At 44.9% G+C, this 21,013-nt stretch overlaps 1 protein-coding gene across 2 annotated transcripts in view; it reads left to right on the top strand.

Annotated features, from left to right (window-relative positions):
• Positions 1–488: 488 nt before the first annotated feature.
• The window catches only part of LOC119440246 (uncharacterized), a 54,056-nt gene continuing 33,531 nt past the window's right edge, over positions 489–21,013 (top strand). Inside the window, exons 1-3 of one of the 2 annotated variants that reach the window (XM_049661495.1) lie at positions 489–586; positions 10,575–10,754; positions 12,304–12,356. In XM_049661495.1, coding sequence (XP_049517452.1) covers positions 10,646–10,754; positions 12,304–12,356 — 162 coding nt within the window. In that variant the 5' untranslated portion in view covers positions 489–586; positions 10,575–10,645. The remainder of the gene's footprint in view (positions 587–10,574; positions 10,755–12,303; positions 12,357–21,013) is intronic. The other variant, XM_049661494.1, reaches the window with a different exon arrangement.

Raw genomic sequence — 21,013 nt, 5'->3', positions numbered from 1 at the left:
GTCATCCTTGGCGTGTTAGTTTTGAGAGGTTAGTAGGGTAACCGCCGCTCACAGCGACGACGTATGACGTCACTCTAGGCCACTGCTATCGAAACGTCGGCCAGCCTATCTGGGACATTTTACCACATTCACCCAACTTTTCACTTCGCATCTATCGCATCACACAACCGCTGTTCATCTGGTATGCCGCCGGTAAAAGCATCTCTCCTCTCGGGCCTTCCTCATAGAGCGGTCGAAAATGGCACTCGCACGCAGGAGCACAGACGCATCGATGCGCGTCGCAGCTGCCGCATTCAGCGCCACTACTTACGGAGCCTTTCTCTTCGAGACAGCTGCATCTGTCACAGCATCTGCGGCGGACGTGGTAACTTTATGACTGCTGCGATGTATAGGAGAGAGAGAGGCTCTAGCCCATCACTCTCGCTCCTTTTTTTCCCCAAAGCCCATATTTCTTTACAACCCGGTCATTTTCGCTATTCGCGCAATCATTCGCCGATCGAACGGCCGCCGCTCTGCGGCTGGTGCACTTTGCGTCGGGCATCGGGAGAGGAGAAACAACGACCTCCGTGAAAGTGCGTACATGAACGTTCATCACTCTCAGCGAGATTAGTTTCCCTTAACGCTCTCCTTTCATTTTGCCAGCGGTGCTCCATTATTTAGGCGAGTTACTTCCCGTCAAGGTTAAATCAAACGTCGAACACAGGAGTATGTTGAAGATCACTACAGGAATGTTTATATGTCGTAACGACTATATTATTCTCATGGCCAATTTTGTCGTCATCTCAGAGCATGATGAGGGAAACTTTTTGTATTGCGATCCAATGTCGTGTCGTCCCAGCAAGGTCGAGTGTTTCGTAACGACAGCAGCTCCTACCATGGCATCGACGTATTTTATGACTAGGCCGGGCATGGCTGTGACGTCAGGGCTATACGCCAGAAATCTTTGTTATATTGGTATTTTTGAAATAGAGCCCATCAATATGCTATATAAGATTCTTTATGGGAAGGGTATACGATCTATGTCACCATCCATAGGTTTTTTATGTCGAATCATTGTAACAGTGACGCCTCGCAAACAGTCCGAAGTCCATAAATGGCAGCACATTCTCGAAAAGACGTGTTCGACAAGATGGAAGAGAGCTAACATACTTTTACCATACGACAAAATTATGAAACCTTTATATTCTTATAGCTTTGCACCCTGGGCACAAAATGTGGCCGTCGAATACGTGCCTAAGTCATTCGCATAGTCAGTACACTAAAGCAGTGGGCAAGTCAATACCAGCCTTAAATCAACGCTGCCCTTTGTGTTCAGGCGTATATTTGCGTCAACTATTAGCTAATCTTGCATCGTCGCGTATTACCTACTTCCGAAGAACATCTTATGGACACAAGGTGTTGTGGTTTAGCAAATTATTCCTTACGAGAACACGTGCGTGCATCTAAATTCTTTACGCCCATCTCACTGAAGCACTACAAGTTAAAGTATTGGAGATTTACAAGCGTTTTCACTTATTTTTCTCGCGCCGCGTACGCAATTCCGATAAATGTAAGTGTGTGAATCCAAATCGGTTGCATTCGAATGTGTCATTGCAAGGCATCGGGTGTCTCAAAGAAACAGTGACTGCAGTTTGGTTACTTTCTAGTCAACGGCGTATAGACACGGCTGCCACATACAGACGCACATGAAAAAAAAATAAAAAGAAAACAGACGCAGAAACCTTTGCACGAAGACGTTATATGTAATATGAATGAGGCACGGAGTTAATTTCTAATTTCTAGTGTCAGCCCGCCATCAACGAGCCTTCGTGATGACGCCGCTTCGTGATGAGTCACGATCTGCAGGACTCAATAAAGTTTATTCCATCCATCCATCCATCAACATAATGGTGAGCGCAGCCTAATTACGCTATTGTCTTCTGTTTGAGGGGAGCAAGCTCAGGCTGTTTATTTGAGCCAGCGCTGCAAGCATATTCTTTCATCGCTAGATTCCGGCACGCGGAGCATGTCTCAGTGCCAGGCCAGATCTCACACATGCTGCTAGGTTGGCAGACTTCGAGGACCGTTGCCTGAGGTCGTCCTCTCTACTTTTCCTCAAATAAATGCTACTCCCTTTGTCTTTCTCGCCACTCTTTTGTGAGCAGAAAAATAAGTTAGTTTTCTTTTTTTCTTTTTCTTTTCTATATATTCCCACGATTTCATCATGCGCGTGTGCCGTTTAGTACTTTCATGATCATTTGTTTCTCTCTGTTTTAATTCGTGATGATCGAATTTCCAACAATAGTGTTTCGTTGCCACTTTTCTTTTCAGCCGTTTTAACCTATCTATCTATCTATCTATCTATCTATCTATCTATCTATCTATCTATCTATCTATCTATCTGTCTATCTTTCTATCTAATCTCTGACGCCGACACAGTGGACCAAGTTGCGTAACTGGGTAACATCTGGGGGCCTTGGGTATGTGCTCGTGGTGGTGATGCAGTAGTGTTCGTTCGATCGTGATCATTCCAACTTCGTAATATAACTCATCATGCCGTCGTCGTTATACAAAGCACACAAACTATACAAAGCATGTTTTCACATGTAAGTCAGACAGCTGGATACAAAGACATCATGCTTCTTAATACAACTTGAAGCACTGCGGCGTGGACATGAAAAAAAAAACATCACGCGTATAGGGCGTAATTCATGGGAGCAAAGAGAGTAAAAAGAGCACGAAAAGTAGTCACATTAGGGCAGGAATATATACAGTCATAAGCAGGGTCGTTAATGAGCACAATTTCATAAGTGCTATAATAAATACTGAAGCAGAAGACAGAAGAACAACGGGTGTCGTGTGCTAACAATATCCTGCGGTCAGCAGTTCCACTCGTGTATTGTTTCTTGAAAAAAAAAATGAATCTATGAGCACTGGCACGGCAGTAATATGCTTTAACTTTTAAGCTGTGGTCGGTGCGAAGGATTGTCGCTTGCTTTTCTTACATGCACGATTTATGTTAACGATGAATATACCGAGTGATAAAAAATAGAAGAGAAGGGCAAGACGGAAGTGCTGTCATAAACCTTGTCCTCGTCAGTTTTTTTTTTTCACTTTATATATTTATTGTGGGTGGAAATCAACTGGCTGTATTATTGCAACTATATATCCATGTGCAATCTTTTCTTTTATTTTAAGCACTCACCAAAGTTATACCGTTCTTTTGCACACAGAAAACGAGGGTTCCCAGACAGGAGCGCGAAATAGAAAAAAAAAATACCCCAGGGAGCAGCTCATATCCTGCGTTATGCAGGCAGAAACTTCAGCAGACTCACCTTTCTTTTATTTTCTTTTCTTTTCGTTTTTCTTTTCTTTCAATGGCGAAAAGTATTTGATCTTCTCAAGCCCAGTCACAATGGCGGGCTTATGCAAATGAGAAAGGAATCGGTTTATGTACGCAACGCTGAACGTTGTTCACGGCCCGTTTTGTAGTTTGTTTGCCAGGACTGCATTGGCGCGTAAAACAGATTCGTTGCTTTGTATTTTTTTTTTTGTCTTGCCTTCTTTTGCAACGCTAACTTAGCACCCACCGACTTTGATCTTGCGACTTAGCCCGTTTAAACAGTCCCTGCTATGCAGTTACGGGAACCGTCTGTACGAAGTGGACTCTGGGCGCACATTCAATGAACGTCCCTGACGACGAACATCTTTGTCGGTTCGTTCAGCGTTGTGTGCAGACCTTACGGTAAATTTCACTACTGTCCTTTACTTTTTTTCACTTTCCTTGTATTTTTTTATTATTATTATGGCGAAAGAGAAAGGTAGACTTCTTTAGGGCCAGCGAGCCCGCAATCCAAACACACTGCTCAGGCATATGAATAAGAGCAAAAGAAATGAAGAAATAAAATCCCGCTGTTTTCTTCTTTTCCGGAAACAATGGCTCGCGGTGTGACTGTTAAGAGTTTTCCTCGGGCCACTTCGACAAACGTGTTCTCTTTGGTGACTCGGCTATACAAGCCAAGTCGTCCAGCCTATACAAAGGAAATTTATGTCTATTTTCTCCTAAGAGTTTCATAGAAGACAGGTCGTTGTAATAAAAACTGTTTGGGTGACGCGTGGCAGCGAAGTGCTACCGCTATGTGCGTGGCGAGCTTTATGTGGCTTCTACAGAAACACAAATACCCTGCTTTTTTTTTTTTTTTACAGCTAAACGTAATATGTTGCCCATGGTAGATTATATTTTACGGCGGTGTAAACGAAGGCTCGAAAAGAAACTTCTAGGCAAGCGAAACAAATAACGTACGCGTTAATGAACACGCATAGAAGAATACACTGTCCTTGCCAGAATGAACAAAAAAAATATTTGACATACATTGGCAAATCTTGTAGTAATGGCCAGCTATACGTACAAGTCCGTAGCAGTACAACATAGACAGTTTTTGGTGAACGCCACGATAATGATACAATCTACATGTGCAAAAGTTCAGAAAAGAAGAGAACCAGTAGCGAAGCATTAGTTTGCTTAGGGCTTTGAAAGGCAGAAAAAAACAGTTACCTGATTAAGAAACACTTGGATATAATTTAAGGCTCTTCCTTTCAACTCTCCTAGTTGAAACCGGGAAAGGCAACAAATTATGCAGCGGGAAACAATGACACGGGTGACGGAAGAACGGCCATTTTATCGCGTGACACAACTTTACCCAATCGCAGCGGCATGTCATACACAAAGAAGCAGCGGTTGACGCAGTTTCCTATTAGAGCAATACAATACCGCGCAAAATTAAAGACACTTGAAGTATGCATAGCGCGTCTCCCTTTCGTTTGACATTCGCGTTTCTTTCCCGTATACGGTGTCGCTGCGGTTCAAGTTTGTAGCAGCAGTCGATCGGTGATCAAGATGCAGAGCGTAAACCACTCCGAAAGTCATAAGCGAATCGATCGTCACAACGAACTATTCGTTTGACGTGTAGCAGCGCACTTTGTTTCGGAAAGAGTGAATAGCGCACTTCGGTGCTGACGCTCCCGCCGCTGCTCTCTCTGTCAACGTCGCCAGCCAGCACCTGCGGAGCGTTGCCAACCGCTACCGAGGAAATTTATAATTAAACCTAACTGCCCGAGACACCCGCTCGCTGTGTCAGTGTCCCAATCGATTTTCTCCACGACGCCCCGTTAGCACAGATGCCGTCGGGGCGCCAGGCGGTGGCGGTGCGTGCTCATGAATAAGGAGCGATCAACGGCCTCTGCGGATGTCACCGCGTCGCCGCGCAACAGGCGAGGGCCCACTTCTTTTGCGCATTCTAGCGACCGTGGTTTGCGGCGACTCTGGCACGCGATTGGGATAACGCATCATCCTATTTCTGTGTCCACTGTGATGTATATTACCCCTGTCTTGCGCTAGCCGATTACAATTCCCACCCGCAAATTTCCTAACTTCATCACCCCACCTTGTTTTCTGCCGTCCTCGACTGCGCTTCCCTTCTCTTGGCACCCATTCTGTGACTCTAATGGCCCACCGGTTATCTATCTTGCGCATTACATGGCCTGCCCAGCGCCATCTTTTTTTCTCTTAATGCCAGCTAGAATATCAGCTATCCCCGTTTGCTCTTCGATCCACACCGCTCTCTTCCTGTCTCTTAACGTTACTGCGAACATTTTTCGTTCCATCGCTCTTTGTGCGGTCCTTTGTGCGGATAAAGTATAGGCACTCCGCTGGGATGAGTCTTGTAAGAGCCATCATCATCGTCGTCGCCGTTCTTGTAGTCACATTATCACCATCATCATTCGCTTATTTTATAGCCGCTGCACGACGAAGGCGTCTCCCAGCGATCTCCATTAGACTTGTCTCGTTAGCTGGCAACATTTTCTGCCTGCAAATTTCCTGACTTCATTACACCGATGACATCGACTGCGCTTCCCTTCTCTTGACACCTATTCTGTAACTTTAGTAGACAAACAGTTATCTATCTGTCCTACGCGTTAAATGGCCGGCTCAACTCCAACAGAAAACTGCCCGAAAAGATTAACCTTCGTGGTGATAAGGCAGCGCTACAGACGTACACGGAACGCCTAGTTGTGAACTGTCTCTCCTGCTTAATATTTAACCCCATTTTTCCCCTGCCGCCAGTGCAGCCTGTCAAACGGGTTCTTGCCATATGGCTCGATCAGCTCTCTGCCTCTCCCTTTATCCCTCTCTCTCCCTCTCCATACGGAAGGCACGAAGAAACAGGACAGGTGCTGGACTCTACACTAATCAGTTTATTGAAAATAATGGAATTGCTTGTTCAAAACAGAAGGAACGAAGCGTAATAGGGGGTCACTATTGTTACTGCACATCGCAAAGTTTTGACTCGTAGTCATTTGCAGCTGCTGGCAAGGCATTCAAACTCTTTGTCAGCACGTGCAAATTACCGAGAGTACATATATGCTTTGTCGTGCCCCATGTCAATCCAGATACAGTCGCTCCTTTCGTTCTTTTCATATTTGTATATAATAGTACATCTCCTTTTTTTTCAGCTGAAGGATTACATTAATGTCAGCGGTTGTCCTGTAGCCTTAAGTATACGTTTGTGTAATGCTGCCACCTCGCCATGTTGCAAGGATTTTTTTTTCGGGCTTGTAAACGTTAAAGGGGGAAGGAAGGGTGACGAAAAGTCATTTAATGTCGCGCACAACGTAATGACGTGACTGAAGGCGAACTCCTGACTATTCCTTGAGAACTATGGCTGCAACATAGTGGTTACCCTTGTTTCTTCTCCAGTATAACGTTGTCTAGTGCTGAGGTGTTGCATGTTAGGCTCAGCGGTACATCAAAGTATGAGTGCATGGACATTTGAAAGACGTACGTTACAGTGATAAAAGTGTAGTTCAAGACCGACTCGGCGTGGGGCTGGAAGGAGAACAGAGAAAGCCTCGCGGTAGATTACGTCGATCTTTGTTCGTAAACGGAAACCTTGAAGATGTTCATCGTCGTTCATCGGCAAAGGCAACACTCAAGTATAGTTAATAAAATTAGCCTAGGAAGACTTCAGTGTTGCCAAAATTATTTCTCGGAGTGCTAACGCCAGGAAACAGTCTGTAGAAGGGAGAGGAGAAGAAAAAAAATGGTGCAAGAACGGGGCTATACATGGGCGCCTGGCACTGGCTGTAATATTATCCTGTTCACTCGTGATTTTGGCGTGGTCTGTCTCCGCGCTCTGCGAGAGCCGACTCTACACGCGCGCTTATACTCTTCTTCCATTACCTTATCTACCGTCTGCCTTATTCGAGACCAGAGCAGCAGCAGCGCACAGCTTCTGAGAAAATGCCACGCAATACCTCCTGCATCTGCCCTCTGGTCCTGCAAACGCGGCCAGGAATCAACTGCGTGTATGCGCCCGCGAAGCTGCCGCGCATATCAAGAATCACGCTACGTTCCGTGAATCCCGGGCATAAAAACTTCCGTGCGGCTCTTGCCGCGCCCTGGCTTTCTTGCGTTATTCTCGCGAGCGGGAAAGACTGCTGCGCTCTTTTTCTCGTGTTTCTCGGCTTCAAGATGTGCGCGTCGTTCAAGCTGCGTTGGCTGTTATATTAGAGCGAAGGGCAAGAAAGCTTTGATTTCCCGCAAACAGAAAACAAGCTGGATATAAACCAGCGCAGACACTGCGTACTTTTCTATACTGGCGTATGCTGTTTCTCATTCCGGATTTCTTTTTTTCTTTCTTTTTTTTTTCTTCATTAGGGGGTAGAAGCGGCACGTATACGCTTTCGCGTCGGCCTGAAGCGCATAATGATAAAAAAATGCCAGAAAGCCCGAAAATGCGCCAAACTACGTCGTAAAAGCAGCACGCGTGAGGACCCTCAAGCCTAACGCGCCGCCTTTATCTCCTCTATCTGGATCCAGTTCTTCCTGTGTCTCTCTCTCTCTCTCTCTCTCTCTTGGAGAAAGTTTCATGCTCCACGCTAGAAACATCTGGTTCAGACGAAAAGGGGATGGCTATACACGTTGAAAAAAAAAGAAGGTAATGATTAATAGGGCATAGAAATTGCGCATTCAGAGAGTGCCTGTTCGCGGTGGACTTGCATGTGCACGACAGAGGTTGAGAGTGATGTTATTTGCCTGAGCAGACAGAAAGTAAATGAAAGCGGCGTTTTGTTCTGGTGCTGTGACAGACACAACAGAAAGGGTTTCTTCGCCTCTTGTCTTTTTTTTTTTCTTTTTAAGTTGATACCCGGGGCTCTTGCTTCTCTCGACTCGAACAGACTGGCACATGTACCGTATGGCGTCGCCAAAACGGGTCTGCTGGATACAACGTAGCTATCCTTGCAAGCTTTGGAGCGGGAGTGTGGCCGAAACGCCCAGTTGAAATTCTAAAGACATGAATGTAAGCACATAGAGAAAATGAATTTATTAGGTGACATTGAGGAGAATGTCGCTTTATTTACGTATTTCTGTGTGTGTGCTGGGGGGTGGGGGAGTTGATTACCACGCAGAGCACATATGTATTTCCGGTGAAGCCGACAGAGCGACTGCGCGGAACCTAAAAGCAAAAGGAAAGACAATCAGACAAACCTACACAACAGGCCGTTATATAAACATGACCACTAGACATGGCAGCTCATAACCATTAAGTCTGGGACCTGAACAAAACCACAAACAAGTCAATGGACGAAAGATACTTGTAGAATTGTTTCCAATGCAGCCAGAGATGCGTGATTGCCACCGCGGCGCCATTTTTCTCTTCAAGATAGCGACCGTGAAAACTGTTCACGAATAGAGCCTAAAGAGGTTTCTGTGAGTTATAGAAACATGATGATCCATTTCTTTCAAAGTAAAGGCAGGGATGTCGGTCTGTACTCGGAAAGTGGATCAAATGAAGGGGTGACTTTTGATGTCGAGAGTCCGGAAGACGTGCATTATGCAATGTAATGTTTATGTGTTGAGACAGGGCTTTATCTATAGGACTTGGTAAAAGGTACGTTGCATTAATTTGGAGATGCAGAAGCTCGACAAGACACTTTGCCTCTTCCATGTTATGCTATCACGCATGTATCAGATACACTCATGAGGAATGAGGGCATCTGTCTCCGTGTTTACTTTCTTACGCTTCTTCTTTTCTACTACATTTCGACGTACACCACACATGGATCTATCTCATCGTTGCTGTGCTATTATGAACGTTTGCAGTATTCAGAATTCCAACGGAAGCATCAGGTTCCGGCGTGCTTTTCTAACTTTTTGTTAGAGCGCGGCGAGACGTATATCTTAAAAGCCGTTCATCTCACTGTCATCCATTCGCAATTTGCGAAATCCCTTTCGAGACATTCGATGCTTCAGGACGAGAAGATGGGGTACTCTGACTCCCTGCTTCGAGCGCCACGCGCGAATCAAAGAAATAAACGCAACCGTCGGTTTTTTTTTTTTTTTCCTTTGCGCGAAAGCACATGTTTGATCTTTTCCGCTTCACTCGGTGGATTCTGCGCATCGCCGCGCAAAGACAGATTAAACACGGTGCAGGCGAAGCGAACGTCGGACCAGGGCGCGCGTAAGAGCCTCCGTTCGGCCCATATATGCCGCCTCGCGATGCTCCGAGTGGCTCCCGAGATCCGTGCTGATTGTGAAACCCGGTGTACGTGCGTGCGTGTGCACGCTGCTAGCGCTGCGGGAAGAGTTCGCACCTGACGTTCGTAAATTGCCCGCGATCCGACGTAAGGATCGCTCTGACAGACGCGTCCCAGAGAGCCACTTTTGAAACGTCGCATACGATGGAGAGACGATTCAATGGGAGGACCAGGCAGCGATTCTTCGAAGGGTCTGAAGCTCTTCTTTTCTCTCTCTCTCTCTCTTTATCTCCTCTTGCAGCGGGCTCTCTCTCTCTCTCTCTCTCTCTCTCTCTGACAACGAGGAGAGCAGCGACCAACTTGATAAGGAGAGCATGCATTGAGCTGTAAGGGCTGAGGAGAGAAGCACAAATGCGAGTGACGGGCCAACTAAAGAGCAACACAACGGGGGGCAAGTTGAAAATGCGAACGGCGAGACAGTAAATCACGGCTGCGCGACAATGTGGAGAGCAGAAATGCATCGAGCATTCAACGCTGAACGACATCGTAACGACGCTGAGGATAGACGGCGTGAAAGGTAGAAAATTGAAATTCCGGGAAATAACGAGAGGAAGTAAGAAATGCGCGGTATAAAGAGGAATTCACTGTGGGCGAGCGAGGAGGGAAGAGGCCAGACATTTCAGGAGAGCATAGGAGAGAGGGGGGGGGTGAAATCGGCGGAGAGGGAAACATGGAGGGAGCGACGCTGATAAAGGGACGATCACAATCGCGAATTTACAGCGGCGTTTGCGGCAACACGCGTAAGGGCAGCGCAAAACAACGTGCGACAGTGTCCTAACAAGTGTGTTCGGGATGTACGACTCGGGAGTGTAAACGAAAATAAGAGATGACGTGGCTTTTAGAAACTTCGCAAACCGCGAGGGGTAAGACGTAACGCAGGAACCACCGCCTCCAAAAACAGCTCTGTGTGCGCATGCGCGCGACCGCTTAGGCCTCACTACGCCTGCATCGTCGGCGCGTCGCGTCTTTTCTGTTTCCTTTCAAGAACGCGCAGCGAGGCGGGGAAGCAACGGTGCGGCGCCGATAGGCCGGCAACGACGGCGGTGTCGGTGCTGCTCTCGGCTGCGCCATGTGTCGGCACGGCGGAACGACCCGCTTCTGGACTTGCTCGGTTGTCGCCGCAGTCGCCGTGCTCTTCGCTAGTGGACAGAAGCCCGTACCGCACGGATGCGACTTGGGTGCGTACGTACATACATGCGCATACGCACAAACGGGGTCCAGCATAGTAGGCCTTCTCTGAAGCCGCCTCCGGAGTTTCGTACTAGCAACACTAGGAGGAAAATCTGGCGCTGCAGTCGTTCGGTCATCGCGCGAATAGCGGATATAATGATACGTTAATTTTTCTCCCGCGATGTGGCGTGACAATTGGTTGACAAAGCACATCCAGGCTGCCTTAACCGTACATTGTGGTTCTAACGTAACAACAGTTCGTTAGAGCCGGTGAGTGTTTTACGTTCATAATTTCGATGACATAAAACAGTCGTGGCAGCTTAGATAGCTTTTCATACCCACATTCTATTCCCTAAGCAATACTAACCGTGCGATAGATTTCTTTTTTATATTGTGAAGAAATATTTTCTCTTGTAATGTTCTGAAAACTGTAGAACGATAGGAATAAGAGGATAAGGGAGACTGATCGATGGCTTACCACAAATTTTCAGTCAAAATTGGTCTCTAAGCGCGTTAATCAGGAATCGACAAGTTCACTCGCAGCCATACTGGCGGCGTACCCAGACAGCGGCGCCAGACTTTTCCACTAATCTTATATGACACATTATGACTCCCTCCTTGTGTATTTCATGAGGCATGCACTGAATTTAGCATCCTGTTAACATTTTGCATAATTTAACAAACGAGCAAATGTTGCTTGCAGTAACCGATTACTTCCTCTCATCGAGGACATTCAAAACCTGCTTTATTAATTTTTTTCTATTAGAGTGACTGGTTATAATTTAAAATCAAAAAAAGATGGGTGACTAATGGAGTAGCACACGAGGAATAAGGATTATAAACAGGGATAAGGTGCCTCAGAAAGGCTGGCCAACGTTTCGACAGGAGGACCTATCTGGATAGGTCCTCCTATCGAAACGTTGGCCAGCCTTTCTGAGGCACCTTATCCCTGTTTATAATCCTTATTCCTCGGCTTATAATTTAAGAAAGAGAAGCCTGCGCCCGTCCGTATTCTGGCGAAAAGTGAAGAAGCGTGCCCACTCAACATTTTAGATTTTGACTAAAGTTCCTAGTTCTCCCGGGTAACACGATACAGAGCTTAGCTTTCGAACAAAAAAAAAAAAAAGAAATAAAACTGCGACTAGGGACTGAGAAATAGTTGACTTGACTACGCGTAAAGTATACAGTTGATAATCCGTTTCCGTAACTTGAATACGTCACTCCTCTATACATTCTTCTTAATTTTTTTTTATTAAGCAGGCGACACCGATTTTTAATACTCGTGTTGACAATGCTTTAAAATGTTAAACACAATGACGTAGCCACTACGTAGGAAAGGAACAGCCTTGGGCGAGCCCGGGACTACATTCGATTCTAGCACGGCAGCCAAAGAAAAAAAGAAAAAAAAATGATATCTGCTATTATTGGATCTCTTCAATATTGCCTACGTCAAACTTCTTTCTTCTTTTTACTAGATGATCGACTGTGAACTCCATCAAAATGATAAAGGCACTTTCTGTATTTTGACGTCCTCCTTTTCTTTTCATTCTGCTGCAGACACAGAATCTAAGGGAGTTTCAAAGTGCGCTCAAGAACACTTCAAAGGAAAGGTAGAATTTTTTCGTGTCTTTCTTTTGATTTTATTTTCTCCCCTTTGGTACTAAAGCTCACAAAGAGGAACTCGGAGAAACCCTAGACTTCGACTGTTGCCGGAAGCTGAACATGACTTCCGTGTAAAGGGAGACGAGATAGCGATGACAGAAGCACTGTCACCGCTCCATGGCCTTGGTGGGATGGTTCGCAACGTTCGTTTCATCGTTGCTTAATTTATTTTGTTCGTTCCCATTTTTTTGTCGTACGTTTAGAAGTGGTGTTACCTCATCACTGCCCACGACTGATCCGATGCAGGTTTAGTGTGCAGAAAGTCGTCACAATGTAGACACAAGTGCTCGAAATTAACGAATCCCAGTAATCGTGCGTTGCACTGTCAGTGCATCCATCGATGTGTTTTGAGGTAATCCGAGCTTTCATCTTTGCCGTTTGTCCATTATGGCCAGCGGAAAAGCCGGGCGAATGACGGTCGGCACACTCGGCGTTGTCGGCACGAAAACTTAGGGAGCCTAAATGCAACGCACTGCGCCGACTGGCTATCGCCGGCAGCGTCGGCGTCGTTGTCGGCCTTGTATGACAAAATGTCCCTCAGCGACACGTTCTGCCGACACGTCTTGTCGGCACTGGAGTCCTATCGAGCCAGTGTAGCATCGCCGCAATCAAGCCTGAATATAAGATGCATAAGAATGAACGCTTAATAATCATCACTTTGTCACATTTATGAACGCGTATATACAACGTGGTGCGATAGGATCCTTATAATTCTAAGAAACATCTGACCAGGAGTAACAATAACCGTAGAAGCACGATATTTATCTGCATTCTGTCGGTACCAATGTTATATCCACGTTGATGGCGTTACTTCACAAAATGCGCGTTTGTTTCACCATTTCCTTGTTTACATATTTCTTTTTGTACGCCGCGCGTTGCCTTCACATCTACACATATCGCTGCAACCCCGTGAAAGGACTTTGATTTCAGTGACAAGTGTTTTGACGCGAAAGCCTCAAATGGCCCAACGAGTGATAAAGCCGGCGTCTGTCGCCTGGAGCAGCGAAATGGCACCTAAATTTCTATTGACTTTGACGCCACGTCACGAGCGTGCCTCGAAATATATATATATATATATATATATATATATATATATATATAGCAAACGAAATACTGAGAGCATCGATACGCCATTAGTCTCCACAAAAAAGCCTCTTTCAATAGAAAATATGGCAGCCTATAGTGGCGAATAATATATATATATATATATATATATATATATATATATATATATATATATATTTGGAGGCTAATGGCGTATCTATGCTCTCAGTATTTCCTTTGCTATAGATAATTCGAATTTTGCCATGTTTTTTTCTCATGTCCTTACCATTAAAAAAAAATAAAAATGGGATAACTTACTCGGGATAGGTAATTTTGTGTAGAGTTCGCAAAATAGTAAGTTCGTGCGAACTAAAACAAATAATTAATTCTAATCTACTATTGATTTACAACACAATGATGGTTAAGGGCGTAGCCAAGAAACTATTATGAATGCTTGACTATAGTGATCTACGCTCCTAGGAGGCTTATTGAGTTTATTAGTCAGCGTTACAGGCTACTGACGAATTATTCACGCTAGGTTAATATGACAGTGTTGCTTACGGAGTAAAAGTCCTGCATAATATTTTTTTTTTCATGTTTGTCTTCTCACGTGTCCATCATGATATAGTGCTGAGGGCGCTTTTGACGAGTGCTGTAGGGCTCCTCTGTGTCATATTTCTTTATCTAATTTATTCGCGGTTAGTTTTCCAGCCAACAGGACCGAGCGCCTAGCCCAACAGTTAGTCCTGCTGCAGTGCTAGTTCCGATCTTCATAAAAGTGAATAATACGGGCGCTTACCACTAGAAAAGCACTAATAGTTATGCAGTTGCTGTTGCTGCTTGTGCGTCGATCTCGGTGTTCAGCCGCATGAATTTTACGTTTCACTTACTTTCTTGTTGCCCTCTTGCGCTTTCTTTTCCAACTTTTGGCTTTCCGTTTCTCGCACACGTTACTCGAACAGCCGGCCATTCAAGAGTCAGGCCCTTCATGTTGCGAACAGGTCAAAATCAATAGCAAGAGTTTGTCGCTTAAATATACGAAAATGCAATGCATAATAGTTTATTATTTTAAACCTATCCAAAGATATACATTGGCAAAATTAGGTTCCAGCAAAAGCGCGTTGGTTTGGATAATAATTTACCGCCTAACATATCAAAGCTTTACAACACATTGAAACTGTCTCTGCGGCACATGACATGAATCCTATCAACTGTTTGTCCAGAAAGGATTAATCTAGTTGGCGATTAAAGGGGCTGACAACCGATATTTATGGACCCATTTTTTTATGGCGCAACGAAAAGCTCATCCTCGGTAGTGTTCACACCTGCAGCGGTTACTTCCAAAAGTTCGTGAATATTTTGTAAGCAGAATTTTTCGACCTGAACAGCCTCTAAAAAACTAAGAGTCCCTCCTCCAGCAACTCTGAGAAGTGATAGCGATGCCGATAGCCCGCCTCGCAAATTTTGAAAGCCGCCCATCGTCCTGCTTTCACTGGAGGAAGTGCAACTGGTTAACCACCTATATTGTCACCTTTCCAGCCACTTTTAAATGTAAATAGGCGGGTACAGTAAGTTTGCGTTGCTGTACAGACCTTTCTTACAGCTGCACCACGTTTTTCCCAAGTACACGCCTATGTCATGGCTGGCTGGCCCCCGTCGTCGTTATTCAGTCGATAGACGAGCCAAGCCAAGTCATTGAAAACGAAGGCGAAGGCAGCGCGACTTTTCTACTCACTACAAACGAAGGCCTACCTGCACATTGTAAGTTAAAAAAAAACTTATGACAGAAAACAATTGTACTGCATATCAATACTAATAAACAGACCAGGAACCGCGTACACTGGTAGAAGGTCACGTGGTTGACCTCTTAAATAGGTTCATGTTTTTGCCGCATGGGGCGCCAAAGGTCGTTTTTCACGACTTTTAGTGAAGAATTAAAAATATAAATCCACGTTTAATGAGAAAAACAGGGCCCGTTCTAGCCAATACGATATACGATCTTTCCATGCGCAGGGGTATCTCAATTCATGTTCTGAGCGGTTGTCTGTCCCTTTAAGGATGTTAACTTACTAACTTACAGTCAAACCGGAAAAGACGCAGAAGCAAGAAACAAGTGGTGGCGTCACACAAAAGTCTCCGTACCAGCTAAATACAGATGACCTCACAAGATCCTACAGTGTCTACTCGGCACTAGTTAACAAATTTATTATAATAAAGAAAAACTTCATTGCCCTCTGAGAGAACCAAGGACTTGGGCTAGCCAACTCTTGTTATATTATCGTATTTCATTAAAGCGGTCTAAGCATCGCGAGCCTAAAGTGAAGTTTGTGACGTCACGCCGACGAATAGAGGCTCCGCGCTTAAACTTAAAAATTAAAAACGAAAGTTGTAATTTATCCTGTTAATTTCACCCGTAGTTACAACATTTTCTTCTGAGAAACAAATACAAGTGGGGTTCCTGAATTATACTGAAACTATTGAAACCTGATTTAGCGTTGCTGTATAGCGCAGCGGACTTGAGAACAAACCATTGTAGCCATTGGGGCGTAGCGTCCGACTGCACGAGACAGGCCTAAGCACATTAAAATGGCAACGTTCTTAAAAGTACGCATTCTCACATTTTTATAATGGAGTGGCGCTCTTACAGTAAGTAAAAGCAAGACATGCGCGGGCTTTAATGTTTACCTTTTTTATCGCTATATTGGTGTAAAGGTAGCGTTATGAAAATTTTCAAGAAAAATATGCACTTTGTTTCACCGCCAGTTGTCCTTTTCTAAAATCCTATAATCTAATCAGATAAACTGTAGAAGTTGGCGCCATTATAGGTGGTGTCACAAGGTTGCCTAGCGCGACGCACGGCAAACAAAAAAAAAAACAATAAAGCACAAACAAAATAGACGTAAACAAAGCTATAGTCAATCTAGGAGCACGAACAATTGTAAAGTTTCGTAGACGAGTAATATAAAACACAGATGATGATGTGAGACCAATATATGTATATAACAGTTTCGCTCTTGGGTGAAGCATTGAAAGCGACAGCAAGGTCTAGCGTAGCGTTGGAAATTCTCGCGCAATGTTCTAGCAATACGCGGAGGCAACATGGCGGGACGCCGCACGCGAAGCAACTTCTTTCCTGGCACCATATAGACTTGAATTCGCAGCCGTTCTAGGGCGCCGCCATTTTCTCGCGACGGTGGCGCCGCGATGCGAGCTCTGGCTGTGGACTGCGGGCAACGCGAATCGCTGCACTGGCGGAAGCAGGAGCGGTGGCAATGAATTCCTCTTCAAGCGGACCGTTGACGCTTAAAATTGGTAAGTGCATGCTCATTTCACTTCTGCATTTTGTACGCATGACGAACGTAGTAGAACACGCGTCGGATCGAGGACACGCTTGACTTTTGTAAAGTTTCGCGGTATCACTGTCGCAATGAGGGCGACGCATTTTCGTTTGCGGAAGACGTATGCATTGGTTTTCGCGCGTCGTAAAACGATATATTTGGTTAGATTGAGTGTTCTGGCAAGTGGCAGCCATGGTGCTAGATAATTAGGGCCAATAAGCATGCTACAGCTGCATGTAACGTCGCTGTGCGCTGTCAGAGCCTTTGCAGTGACATGACACGGTGTTGTGGCGAAGCTTTAGTTGTTTACAAAAGTAAAACTCACAAGGTGTAAGACTAGATTTCATTCCTACCTCGACAAACTTATCCAAACAGGGTAGCGGTTTTAGAAATGCGTTTCACACCTCGTGTAAAGTTACAGAGTGATGGATGCGATGAAGCTAACAATATTGCCGCGAAGCACTGTTTGTTTTCTTTTGAACCGCCTCTGAAAGCTCCTCTAATAGCCTCGTTGGCTACGCGATACGTGACCAAAGCACGCTTGCTTGAAAAAAAAAATACTTGGGGAGCCCATCTACCGTAACAATAATCATGATCTGGTTTCCTAGCGTTTCATTTCTTGAAAACTCATTGCTCGGCGCCGCCGCGTTGGAGCCGTGGTTACGGTGTTCGGCTGCTGACGCGAAATACGCGGATTCTATCCCGGCCGCGGCAGTCGCATTTAAATGGAGGCGAAATGATAGAAGCCCGTGTACTGTGCGATGTCAGTGCACGTTAAGGAACCACAGGTGGTCGAAATTTTCGGAACCGTCCACTACGGCGTGCATCATAATCACATCGTTGTTCTGGCACGTAAATCCCCAGCAGTTTTAAGACGAAACTTTTATGTGTCTTATGCGGAGGTGTCCTTTAAAGTGTTGACAATGGCTTTTTCGAAAACCCGCCGTCGCTGCGGATGGCAAAAATGTCACCTGGCTTCATGGAAATGCATATACCCGATCACGTGTGGCGCATACCTCCATATCGAAGTCCGGGATATGCGGGTATGCGCCATATGGGGTTTTACATGTAGCGAAAGCCTCTCATTTGGTAATGTATAATCCGATGTGTAAAGGAGTGTAACGCCGAGCGGAATTTTTAAAGCTCGGCGCTCGCCACATTCCTATCCAAAATGCTAAACGCGCCGATAGAGCCCATGCCACTCGTGACTTGGAAGTACCAGGCACGGGGCGATATAACGCAAGGAAAGCACGCGAGATAAATTACGACTTTTGTTGTGTGGCATAATAACTCTTCAAATACTAGATATTTATTTAGCGTGTAGGATGTTGGAGATGCGTTACGGTACTTTAAGAGCCTTATCGCAAAAGTTCGCTGCTAAGATGAGTGCGGCCGATAGGGAAGCCATTCTTCACCCAATGACCATGCATTGCTCTGTCTGCTATCAATGTCATCCTGTTAATTGATTTAGAGGCACAAACTCACCCAATGAAGTTTGCCGCCAGAGCTTTGTTCTGTGTGCTTTCATGTATGACGATATTGCAATTAACGTTTTATTTATTTATTTATTTTTTGCTTCCTCACCGTAGGCGACCGTGTTCTGCCGCATCCTCTTTCCCTCGCGGCCAACGAATGGAAAGACGATATGAAACTCTGGCCCTCCCTGCAGGAAAACCACATTACGTATTATCTGCTGAAAACAAAAGCCTGCGACCTGGAGGACGTCCAAGCCATCAAGAGCTTAGACTCATATAACTACGTAATAAGCGGTAAAGTGGGTCAGCTCCTCGTTTGCCAGGCTGACAAAGGGACATGCTTCATAAAAGGGAAAGTCTCTCCTTCGCAAGCTGACTCTGACCGGCCATATGAAACATGGGTTTGCATAGGAAATGATTGCCGTATCTGGACCGGGTCGTGCTCCTGCAAGGTCGGATTGACGACCGTGTGCAGCCACGTAGGTAAGTGCAGTCATTAGTTTTACTTGCACTGACCGCTGTTCCTTAAAATTACTTAAACGCTTGCCACACAGCTGCAGCTTATTGTTAACAATTAGTTTTTCTTGCATCGTAGCCACCGTTGAGAGTAATATGACCTATGCTAGCTGCAGATTTATTTTAATTATTATACTTATATTTATTTTATAGTTATTTATTTATATCGTTTATAATCTGCATATGCGGCATGCAACGTCATTGCTAAACCTGATGTGTTATGCTGGATATATCATATATCTTTGTCTAATACATTGAGAAACGAAAAGAAGATTGTGCAGAAATGAGTGCGAAAGTATCGTAGGTCTTGAGTTCTGTTTCAAGGATTGTTTTGTCTTCTCATGTATGTAGATGTCATAATTGTTTATTGAGTATCACATGATTTAAAGTTATGAGTATCAACGTTGACATTCAATAACTAGTTCTATACCACCACGCCACCAGTCAGCATAGTGTGTGTTCTCTGTCCTGGGCCCCACCAATACAGACTTATTTGCACATGGAGCAGTGTATTCATCGTCGCCACAGGTTGCTTTTAATTGACAACTTGTTTTTTCCCCCTCTTTTCTCGTACGACAAGGGGCAGTACTATGGAAGATCGAATTCGCCAGCCGAAAAGGTCTGACCGGGGAGAGCTGCACTGACAGGAGTGCAAAGTGGAACCAGGGCACGAAGAGGAATGTTACACCAGCACAGATAGATGCCATGGACTTTAGGCTACGAAAGGAATTCAACGACCTGCAGCATGAAGGGAAGAAGCTTACTACAAAGCGATATGAGACTCACGAGCAATATGTGGGAGAGATGCAGCAGTCCACAATAGCACCCCTTCTTGACATAAAAGGGAGTCTCCTCCACCAGGCTGTAACTGCAAAAATCTCCACTAGTGTGCATGCTAAAAATAATCTTACGGAAACCGTGCCCAAGCTCACTCATGGTTCACATGAGGACGAAGACGACCTGTTGGTGTGCGAGACATGCTCAGACTTCTACAGCAAATGGGTAAACTTTAAAGAACCCGTTAGGTTAAGACTCATGGAGCTCACACGCCAGCAGACTGGAAAGCTTTGGGAAGCTAGCCGTAAGTTGCGTCTCACCGCTTCCAATGTGTCGAAAGTTCCAAGGAAAAAAGACACTCCGCCAGATAATTTCGTCAAGTCATGCCTTTTCAGTCAGTTTAGGGGCAACAAGGCAACAAGTCATGGGCAAAGGTTTGAGCCTGTTGCCAGACGGATGTTTGAAAATCAAAACGGTGTCCATGTTGAACGTTGTGGCACAGTTGTTAGCGCCACACACCCATTTCTTTCGGCAAGCCCAGATGGCTTAGTTGGGACACAGAGCATATTAGAAATTAAGTGCCCAATCGTAGATGATTGCCTGCAGCTTGTAGACTCCAACAAATATGATCTCAAAAAAGACTCGAACGGAGCTTACTACCTGGATAAAAAAGGAAAAAATGGCTACTACTACCAGGTGCAGTTCATTATGTTTTGCACAGAGCGTACACACTGCTATTTTTATGTCTGGTCAGCCATGAATTCTGTCTTAGTTGAAGTGCCCTTTGATGCAGACTTTGTTTGCCTTCACATTTCAAGGCTGTCAGAATTCTACTTCAGGCAGTATTTGCCAAGGCTTGTTAATGCTGTTCACAGCAACAGCTTAGACATATCTGAATACAAGGATGCTGTACTCGCGAAATAAACTGAAAATATGCGCTGTGAAAAATTGAAATAATTTTATTTTGGCAATGTTTTTTCAATAAAGCATACACTGTAATCACATCCTGGTTTAAACAAATTTGTTGATGTAAGCAAATATCACTGCAGCAAGGGATGCATAACTACTATGTCTGAAAGCATACAAATGTTACCTCAAGCATTCATGGGAGTACGCTTGAGGCTGCAGAAAGAAAGTTCCAGAGGTTTTGTTATGCATCTCAATCACCAAATGTGTGCAATGTTTAACATATGACAGTGCAATGCAACAAAATGGGTAGAATATTGGACCAGTCCATCCAGTCTCGTTTCACGGCACCGGAAGTGTCTACATGCTTGCCCTTTTGCACGTCACACTGTAATATTGCTCTAGGTGTGGTCTAGTTCATTCTCACTTTCCGCTTCCTCGTCTTTTTCAACTTTTAGGTCTGCTATAAGTGGCCCTTTCAGGTTGCACAAGCCCGCACACACAAGAATAATGCTGTTCATCAACTTCTTGTGATGTATAGGCAATGAA

Source organism: Dermacentor silvarum, chromosome 2 (genome assembly GCF_013339745.2).
Source record: "Dermacentor silvarum isolate Dsil-2018 chromosome 2, BIME_Dsil_1.4, whole genome shotgun sequence".
NCBI classification, from domain to species: domain Eukaryota; kingdom Metazoa; phylum Arthropoda; class Arachnida; order Ixodida; family Ixodidae; genus Dermacentor; species Dermacentor silvarum.
Note: the sequence above shows the minus strand (reverse complement) of the source record. Positions and strands in the feature narration are given on the sequence as shown.